At 40.5% G+C, this 10,783-nt stretch overlaps 1 protein-coding gene across 1 annotated transcript; it reads left to right on the top strand.

The window, feature by feature from the left end:
• Positions 1 to 1,105: 1,105 nt before the first annotated feature.
• LOC113288961 (GDSL esterase/lipase EXL3-like) lies at positions 1,106 to 3,528 on the top strand. The gene is made up of 5 exons (XM_026538124.1): positions 1,106 to 1,399; positions 2,206 to 2,336; positions 2,441 to 2,671; positions 2,811 to 3,069; positions 3,166 to 3,528. Exons 1-5 carry the CDS (start codon positions 1,126 to 1,128, stop codon positions 3,378 to 3,380), a joined length of 1,110 nt encoding a protein of 369 aa, XP_026393909.1. The 5' UTR covers positions 1,106 to 1,125; the 3' UTR covers positions 3,381 to 3,528.
• Positions 3,529 to 10,783: the final 7,255 nt, after the last annotated feature.

A 10,783-nucleotide genomic window follows, 5' to 3' on the forward strand; every position in this document is an offset into this window, starting at 1 on the left:
TAGAACAATTCGTCGAACTCCAGCTACTCATCAACGAAATTCTTGCTGAAGGCATGCATATTGATGAATCTCTACAAGTATCTGCAGTGATTGAAAAGCTACCACCCTCATGGAAGAGTACAAGAGGAGGCTGCGAAACAAGAATCGTGAATTCACCATGGTGGAGCTGGGGAAAAAGATCCAGGTGGAGGAACTTCTGTGCTGCAAGGACAAGAGCCTGATGCTGAGCAAAGACATGTCAAACAAAGCTCATGTCCTGGACGATAACACTCCATCAAAGAAAAAGCACGGAGAATCCAGCAAAAATGGTAAACGTAACAAACAACGTAACTCCAAAGGTAACCATCTTAAGCCAAAGGGTGGTGTCTACAAAAACACAATCAAAGGCGACTGCTATAACTGTGGGAAAACTGGTCATATGGCCAAGGACTGTAGGGCACCTAAAAAGACCAAAAATGATCCTAAACAGAAAAATAAGGCAAACGTAGTAGATGATTCTGGATATTTTACTGGCATGGTGTCTGAAGTCAACCTTGTCTCTAATGTGACCAATGTGAGAGACTGGTGGCTTGATTCTGGAGCCACTAGGCATGTCTGTAAGTTCAGAAATGCTTTCTCCTCCTATAACAAAGTAGGAGACGATGAGAAATTGTTTATGGGAAACTCTTCTACCTCTAAAGTGGTAGGAAAAGGCAAGGTTGAATTGAAGCTCACTTCAGGAAAAACTCTCGCATTGAATGACGTGTATCACGTCCCGGACATATGCAAGAATCTTATCTCAGAAACCATCTTACTTGGGAAAGGTTTTAAATTTGTAGCTGAGTCTAACAAAGTTGTAATCTCTAAAGGTGGTGACTTCGTAGGAAAAGAATATGTCACTGATAACATGATTAAGCTTAGTTTACTTTCTTTGAACTTGAATGATAATGCATCTTCTTCTCAGTTACTTTATTAGTAATTTACCCAACAATCCCAACCACTAATTTTAACAAAATTAAATTCTTGGCAATAACTCTGCAATTAGAATGAGAGGTACATCAACGATTTACATGCCTATATAACTTCGATCGACCTCTCTATTAACATTACTACAGAGTGACTGTGCAGTTTTTGTCTACAAACAAGATGGCTTCTTTTTCATCAGCAGCAAATATAATTTTCTGTAGTATACTTCTCTTTTGCATTCTTGTTCAGTTAGTCCAAATAACTGCCATTAAGTTACCACCTAATGTTAGAGTTCCTGCTGTTCTTGTTTTCGGGGACTCCATCGTTGATCTGGGGAATAATAATCACATACATTCAGTTGTCAAGGCTAATTACTCACCTTATGGAAGAGATTTTATGGGTGGAACACCATCCGGAAGGTTTAGCAATGGCTTAATCCCAAGTGACTTGATAGGTAAATGATCACACAGTAGTACATCTTTGCATGAGTAAAAATATCCATTTCTCGCTTTCCATGGATTCATGCGTATCTATGTTATGATTTTGTTCCTACTAAAGCACTAACTTGATTTCATGCATACAGTTCTATATATATATTTCTTGAAGGAAAATTTTGTTGCATGAAATATTTTATGCTCATGCTTTATTTATTTAACCTTTTGAAGCATATTTTACCGTCATCACTTTCCACATTTATTAAGTGTTTGAACACTTAATATAGTGATGTGGTAATAGACAGTGTGAAATTAGCTTTTTTTGGCCAAAATTGAACTCCCGGATAGGCTTTCAAGTTTCAACTGACTTTGCCGTTCTTGCAACAATTTTAAGAAAGTTTACAAAATATATGTTTTTGCAAAATATATTTCTTAGTTTGGCACTTTGGCTAGAAGTACGTCTTTTTTTTCTTTCTTCAAAATAGATAGTACTGTTAAATTGTTTGTATAGATGCATCATGCATGAGCAAACTGCAGACAATTATGTGATTACAAGATTAAACACCGGGTCTCTCAGTAAAGTGTTGTTCTGTTTTCAGTACATTGGTTGTATGTAAAATGATCTTTGGTTGAGATATCTGGTTTATATGTAAGTATGTTTTTTTGATGCTGAAAATATCTAGATTATAGAGTTGATATCTATAGAATTTATAAATACAAATCTGCCAACATTAAGTTGACAATGATGCATCATGCCACAATATTTGTTGTTTTGAATTTGTAAGAGTAATTTAGACGTCATCACTTCAATAATTTCAATCTACAGTTAAAGCATTTGGGATTAAGGATGTTTTACCAGCATATCTTGACCCGTCATTGGGACCAAATGATCTCCTTACTGGCGTAAGCTTCGCGTCCGGTGGTGCAGGATATGATCCCCTTACAGCTAAAATAGTGGTATATGCACACACATTTTTTGTGCAACTATATTTTTTCATTTTGCACCTTATTTTGGTCTCTGATCTGATCATACTAATAATTGTTTGCGTTTGTTTTATTAGTCGGTTATTGGGCTGGCGAGACAAATGGAGTTATTTGAAGAATACCTAGCTAAAATTAAAGCTGTTGGAGGAGAAGAGAAAACTAAGAGTATCATATCGGAGAGTGTGTACCTAGTTGTTGCAGGAAGTGATGACCTTGCTAATACCTATTTTACTCCACAATTAAGATCCAATTATGATGTCCCTGCATATGCTGATCTTATGGTTCAAGGAGCCACCAATCTACTTCAGGTATATATTTTTATTACTAAAGAAGCGAGTAAATTTTTATGAAATGGAGAAAAGTAATCCAAATTTGACAATTTTAAAAAATTAACAAACCAAAGCAAATTGCATAACATCGAAACTGAAGAGTTTATGGGTCTCGTAGGAACTGTACGATATGGGAGCGAGGAGGTTTGCAGTTATCAGTGCACCGCCAATAGGATGCGTTCCATCACAAAGAGCATTAGGAGGAGGGGAAGAGAGACATTGTGCGAAGAGTTATAACCAAGCTGCTCAGATGTTCAACTCAAAGCTGTCTTCATCCATTGACAACCTCAATGCTAATAAGTTTGAACATGGTAGGGCTGTGTATGTTGATATATACAATCCTCTCCAAGACGTTATCAACCGTCCTCGCCATTATGGTACGTAAACATTGTCTTTTATGCCTAGTTTTCCTTGTTGCGCATTTTCCTTATCATAAACTATGTTTTGATGACTTTCGGAATTTTTAAATTTAGGTTTCGAGGAGGCATCAAAAGGATGTTGCGGGACAGGATTGATAGAGTCAGTGATTCTATGTAATGACTTAAACCCATTTACTTGTGACGATCCCTCCAAATATGTATTTTGGGACAGTTACCACCCCACAGAGAGAGCCTACCAATCACTTTTCGGCCCTATCATCAAGAAATACCTCAACGAATTCTTCTGTAACAGTGGCACCGTGTGCTGATAAGTAGCCTTAGGCCAACATAGTTACCCAAGATGAAAAAGAGATGCTTTTCACAGATACAGCCTACGCTGTGGATATCACTTATCTTATGTATTCCTCCAAAGAAAAATTAATTGTAGAAGCAGATTCATATTTTCTTGTTCTTGTGTATCTAAGATAAAGATCTTTTTTCACATGATTAAACTAGTTGGATTCATTGATTAATAAGAAAACTGAAAATGAATCGGTAATGCCGATAAAAGTACATTATGGTGCACCACTGAAAATTTTAGTGCACCAGTATAATTAGTACTCTTAGCGCACTTAGACCTTGCTTTGTAGCAAACTTTCTGAAGTTCAATGAATATCGACATAGATACTCAATGACTGCTAGATAACCAAAAAAAAAATGTAAACAAATTGAAAATGTCCAATAATATATGATGCCGAACAGGTTAGTTTTCTTTTTGGTACCTATATAATGCACCAGTGGCCAGAGCAAACTTTGGACGTTGGTACTTAACTAATTAACTGTTGATCTTTGCTGACTGTTCGATGCCTATATTTTATTAGTTTAGTCAACCCTAGCGACAATATTACTCGTTTATGTCAACCTTGTGGCTTTATTTTTGCAACAACTATACATGGGACTGGTTTGTCAAAAATTAGAAACGTTTTTTTGGCACCACCCTTTTTTTGGTGGGGCACCATTATGTGATAAGAATATCTACCCTATAGTTATAAGGGGTGTCCTAAAAAGTGGAAATGACTGACCTACCATTAACCTAATTTAATTTATAACTAACCTAATAATCACACACATATAACAAAATCAAAACTATAACAAACCCATTAAATTTAATTTTTCACAAACCCATTATTTGTGATTCGTTGTCATGTCGATTCAAAGAAATTCCCACAACCACATTACTTGTGATTCGGTTTTGGTTAGAAAAATGAGTAGTAATCATCAAAATGAGTTGAAAATGGAAGTTGCAGAGAGAACTTCGGCTAGGAATTATGTGAAAAACTTTGTCGAACTAGCCGAACTCAGTTTTAATGGAGTTTTTTTTTTCAGAGAAAAGTTCGGTTACGTCGCAATTTTTTTTCCTAACCGAACTTTTAGTTCGGTTACGTTGCAAATTTTTCCTAGACGAACTTTTAGTTCGGTTACGTCGTAATTTTTTTCTCCTAACCGAACTTTTCTCTGAAAACCTATATATTGAGTTCGGTTACGTCGCAATCTTTTTTCCTAGCCGAACTTTTAATTCGGTTACGTGGAAAATTCGAACTTTTCGCTGAAAGAAAAAATTCTATTAAAGCAGAGTTCGGCTACCTATGTTTTCAGAAACATTACCCGAGCTGCACTTGCAAATGAGTTTGGCTACCTCTTCTTCAGATGTCGTAGCCGAAATTTATTGCTACGTCCGAAATCAGTTTATAAAATTTTCATTTTTTTCAAAAGTTTTAGGCAACAAAAACCATTAAGAAAGGGTTTCTGGAGATGTATTTTGAAGTCTTCTCTTTTGTAAATATTTTTTCTTTTTAATATAATTTTTTTCTTCAAGAAAAAACTTAACGAATGTGATCTAGCGGATTTTTAATTTCACACCTACGTCTAATCCATTAGTTTACAGACCAGACAACCACCAACAAAAAAACAAATAGACGGAAAATGTATTTGAAGTCTTCTCTTTTGTAAATATTTTTTCTTTTTAATATAACATTTTTTTTTCAAAAAAAATAATAAAAACTTAGTGAATGTGGAGTGTGGACATCTAAGGGATTTTTAATTTCACACCTACATCCAATCCATTAGTTTACAACAAGACAACCACCAACAGAAAAAGAAGAAGAAAGAAACGGATTGACAGGCTCGAATCCACGGATATAATCTCAAATGCTCACCCCTGTGAAGAAGAAGAATTATGAGAAACAATTAAATGAAGATTATGCAAAAATTATGTCAGAAATAAGGGAGGATGTGGATAGTAAAAAGGTGTCTGGGATGCTACAGCTGGATAAGTCCAAACCATACCATGCGGGCCTTCCCCTCACGACTGCCAAATCGAAGGCGTGCGATATTCAATGGCCACCATTCCATCTTAGATGCAAATCTTAACCGTCCAAGGTCACCAACCAACGCATGGTAACCTTTGGCCCAACGCCAAAATCCTAGTTTTAGCCACGCCTAAACCGCGCCAAGGCATGCCGACCATGCCACATGTGCCAATGGCATGCCGTGCCAGCCACCTTGTCGCGCCTAAACCATACCATGCCGACCTTCCCCTCACGGCTGCCAAAACGAAGGCGTGTGACAATCAACGGCCACCCTTCCATCTTAGATGCAAATCTTAGCCATCCAAGGTCACCAACCAACGCATGGTAACCTTTGGCCCAACGCCAAAACCCTAGTTTTGACGACGCCTAAACCGCGCCAAGGCATGCCGACCATGCCACATGTGCCAATGGCATGCCGTGCCAGCCACCTTGCTGCGCCTAAACCATATCATGCCGGCCTTCCCTTCACGTCTTGCAACAATCGACGACCCATTTCCATCTAAGACGCAGATATTAGCCGTCCAAGGTTACCAGCTAATGCAGGGAAACCTTTTGGCTCGACGCCAAGCCCTAGTTTTGGTCGCGCCCAAACAATGCCAAAACCCTAGATTTTGTCCACGCCTAAACTAGGCCATATTAAAGCCATGCCGACCATGCTTTCATGCCACTGGCTACCTAACTAAGGGTTACAATAATCAATGGCTACCCTTCCTCCCAAGATGCAAAATCTCGACCGTCGAAGGTCACCACCGAGCCGGCAAGTCTTCCAAGATCAACTTGCCAAACAACAACAACATGCTACATGTTTTCCACGAAAACACTCGAGACATCAACACATGTCAAAAATTGGGGGATGCTCATTGGGTATCGGTTTGGCGGTTTACAGCGTGCGGCGTACACTACGCTTGTTACAGGATAGTTTCATAAGGATGAGGAGGTTAGTAAATACATGGATTAATGGTAAAACGCTTTCTTTTATGGAATATCAATTCCATACCGGTTACCACCTCCTCCCATTTACTCATCCGTTTTCCATTTCTTACGAGACCAGAGTACGTTTCACTTCGACTTGTATAAATAGGTCTTACCTATTTCCACCGAACAACAAGTTCTGGTCAGGAGCATACAACACTCAAAAAATGTTTGCTAGATTTCCCATCTGTTAGCTTCCCACTTTCTGACGCAAGTCACAAAACAAATACTCTTCCAAGATCAACTATTACGGTCTCAACACTCTCTTCGCTTCCCTCCCCAAAACCAACCTTTCTCCTCCTCTTTGTGACCGAAGCAAGTCTGGAATGGACATTTCTTGTTTAGGCCGGATTTGTACATATTGATCTCTTGAATCTAAAGTACTCCCTAGAAGTACATTGTTTAGGGTTTAGACTCGTTTCTCACCCACACACCCGAAATTACCGAAATCAGCAGAAACTGTTTTCACTCTCAAACAATTGGCGACCACATTGGGAGATTGATCTTTCGGTTACAATGTCAACTTTTAATTCTTGATCTCATATTTCGACCCATACGTCAGGACGGTAGAATCAAAACGACCCTCCCAGGGATCGACGACTCAGTTACCATACGGTCCAGTTACCAGCCATGACACGACAAGGGATGACTGGGGACTTTCCATAGTGACGGCGGTGCTTTCCACAAAACTCGTTCTTACACCCGGAAGATTCCTTTTCATCAAGAGATCTGAAAAACCGAGTAAGTCTTGCTAGACAAAATACATACTCTACTACTTCAAATCTTCATAGGGGAGATAAAAAACCGATAGCCATATTTTTCCTGTGTTTCATGCTTTCTACTATCGCACAACACTCACAATTCCATGACTTCCCTGGGGTACTCATGCCACTTATATTCATAACCAAAAACATCAATATTCTAAAACAGTTCATTCCAAATAATAATCCAAAACCCTCGGGGGTAATACTTGTCTATCAACCCAAAAATCCAAAAAATCAAAACCATAAACCAAGCGCTTTGTTTGCCTTTCAAAAAAAAAAAACAGTCACATACCCGTACGTGCCTACTTTGCATAATAATGATTACCCGTCACTATTCATGAGGTAGCCGACGTTACTACGGTGATATTCGAAGAGGAATTATTTATGACGAAGTGTTTCTACAAGTTTGTGAAAGGCATACCCACGTCTAGGGTTTACACCAGTTCAGAAGAACAATATTTCTACAGATTTATGGAAGGCATACCTATGGCTAGGGTTTGCACCAACACAAGAAAACAAGAAAACAAATTGAAAGAGAAACGCTGGAGTACATCGCTGGAATATGCTTGCCCACTTTATTGCTACCGCGCTACCGCTAACAGCAGGACATGAGAACAAAGATACGAGATATAAAGGAGAGCCAACCCCTTTCATACGCATAACACTTTTGGAATTTGAATAAGGAAATGATTTCCTATTTGATCTATGTATGGAAAGATGCAACTGGGCCCGCAAGAACAAGTCCGCGCCACACCAAGCCAGCGTCGTGCCAAGCCAACATTCCACGCCATGCCCAGCCGACAGTCCACGCCATACCAAATCCAATACAGCGTCCATGCCAAGCCAGCACCCATTCCAAGCCGATCCAGCGCTAACAACTTGCATCTTTCCAGCGCCAGCAGCTTGCATACTTACAGAGTTAACAGCTTGCATCTTTACAGCAGCTTGCATCCTTTACAGCCGCTTGCATCTTCCCTGCGCCAGCAGCTTGCATCCTTCCATCATTTCTCTTGAACGCCCATAGAAAGGAATCATCAATCTAATTTCATTACACGAAAAGATCAGGAACGACTTCTCCAAAATAGAAGCAAAGAAAAATCAGCAACCCCCCTGAGTTCACAAAGACTCTTTTCCCTGTCAGGAGATGCATGATTTATGGGGACTTCGCCCGCAAAATCGTGCAGTCTATGATGAAACATATATGTGAGATTCTATATTTCCCCAAGACGCAACGTCAAGGCATATTTGCATCCCTCAACCGCACTGCATCAGGGAAGCAGTTGTTTCCAACCAGAGAAGCCGTTCCCAAACCCAACCTCTCCAACCAACCAATCTTCGTAGTCATAGAAAGTTTGCTCGCTTACGCATCCATCCAATCCTTTTACTTCCACGGATACCCGTATAACTCCAACCAATCCTTTTACTTCCACGTATGACCATACAATTCCAGTCAACCTACTTTGTTACCACGACAATTTAGTCTCTTCTGATTACATCTTCTACCAAGAATTTTTGCCGCTCATTTGTTGATACCAGCCAGAGCTTCACCACAGCAGCAATCACTATAGAGATGGAAACATGTAAACCATACTTGAGGATTGAGGATATACACGGAATCCCTTTACTATCAAAGCTCAGAAGACACAGTCAACCAAAAAGCCATATCCGCAACAAGGATGCAGCGCAAGAATATCATCACCTCTCTGTCTAGAAGACGCCTTCAACACTTTACGAGGCCGTGGAGGATCCCAAGCCTGCTCAGAGGAAAACAACTTCAGAAACTGAAGAAAAATGCGACTCGGGACTTCTCTTTGCAGTCCATCGATGACCATCAAAGACTCATGAGATAACTCCAGAGATGCGGCTGAAACATTTTCTTGAAGAAATAGAGGGAGCCATGATAAAAAACATAACTCTCTCATTCCTACATCTTCGCTATCCAGAATATTTCGTCCATGCGATATCCTAAGCATCCCAACGTTACATCCAGAAGAGTACGATAAGCTTGTATCAAATCACGTGGACGTGGATTCAAGGCGATGCAATGAAAATAGGATACACATGGGGACTACCAGCATGAGACACTTTTACTCCCCTCAACCAGGTTATTTCTGATTTCAACATCATCACTGTCAAAGTTTCACGAGCCGCAGGAATTTCTCAACACGAATCCGTACATGTACACCGAAGACTTCAAGAGCACGCCACAAAGATACATTCACATATTCATCCATGCCATCGGATCAAACCGAAGTATAACTGGGGACTTCTTACCGCACATCATTCCATACGATAGTCCAAGATTCAGAAGATGGTTCGAAGGATGTCGCTTGGAACAAAGTCATGGAAGACTTGATAGCAGCACATCGGCAACGGAACGTCTCCCTATTTCATCCGGGGACGCCAGAAGTTTTCGACGATACAATAATTCACAACACATCATCATCACCATCAGAAGGTCCAGGCACTGAACAACCTAAAGCCGAGGATAGACTGACACCGCAACCACAATCTCCAAGATTAACCCTGGCATGATCGTTGCCGAGCATATATTCCATCCATCCGTCCCAAGAATGCAATGGAGTTTGGTAAATTTTGGAATCCACTGGAGAGACACTGCAGACGAAAGCGCGAATAAAAACGAGCAACAGAAAACAGAAGAAGGTCAATACATTTTTCATACGAACGGAGTTTCTAGAGTTTTGCACAGAATAAAGTTCCCTTCTTGCTCCATGAACGGGAACAGATGACTCGGCGCGACTATGCTACCCCGGGCCCACAACATCCCTCCTGAATTCTTCCTGAGTTTCACTGTCGGGTCATTTTCACCTCCTAAACGAGCTCAAAACCTAAATATTCCCGCGAAAGGAGATAGGAAATTCTTTTTCGGTCAGATGGTGGGGCGGACCGTCAAAATCTGAGTTCGTACGAGAATTCTACAACGATTTTAGTAAGGAGCGCTAATTAGGGTTTCGGCATCCCAAACCTGATTTCGACAAAGTTGCCAGGCGCCATCACTACCATTTGATAACCGAAGTTCCATTTTCATCACCATTGTTTGGTAGCCGAAGTTATGAAATCAGTTTACACCATTCTGCGGACTAAAGACAATTTCCACCATTCCGCTAACCGAAGCCAGTTTCCTCTATTCCAAGCCGACCAACGCCTGCGGCTCCTATTCCAAGCCGACCAACGCCTGCGGCTCCCATTCCAATCCGACCAACGCCTGAGGCTTCCATTCCAAGCCGACCGATGCCTGCGGTTCCCATTCCAAGCCGACCAACGCCTACGGCTCCCATTCCAAGCCGACAATCTATGTCTCACCACTTCACGGTCTAGCCAGCAACACCACAAGTAGAATCTATGCAAGGACGCCAACACGAGAATCACGAACTCTCCTTACCTCTCGAAAAAAGGTCATTCGGGTCTTCTTGACCATCTTTTCACGACTTTTCATTTCGATTTTGTCCTCGTTTATCACCATCTTATGCTTACCTCGCAACAATGCTCTTGTTCCGAACTAAGAAGGGGACTTAATGTTGATGGTGGTTTTTAGCTTAGGATTAAAATTGTAAAACCTTATATCTGACATGACGTCACTAGGACCACTAGCGCATTTGTTGAATC

Source organism: Papaver somniferum, chromosome 6 (assembly GCF_003573695.1).
Source record: "Papaver somniferum cultivar HN1 chromosome 6, ASM357369v1, whole genome shotgun sequence".
Taxonomy (NCBI): Eukaryota; Viridiplantae; Streptophyta; class Magnoliopsida; order Ranunculales; family Papaveraceae; genus Papaver; species Papaver somniferum.

Coding starts and splice junctions, on each gene's coding strand:
- LOC113288961 (XM_026538124.1), top strand. CDS start 1,126: ATGGCTTCTTTTTCATCAGCAGCAAATATAATTTTCTGTAGTATACTT. Junction 1,400..2,205: donor AATCCCAAGTGACTTGATAG/GTAAATGATCAC, acceptor TTCAATCTACAG/TTAAAGCATTTGGGATTAAG. Junction 3,070..3,165: donor CAACCGTCCTCGCCATTATG/GTACGTAAACAT, acceptor TTTTAAATTTAG/GTTTCGAGGAGGCATCAAAA.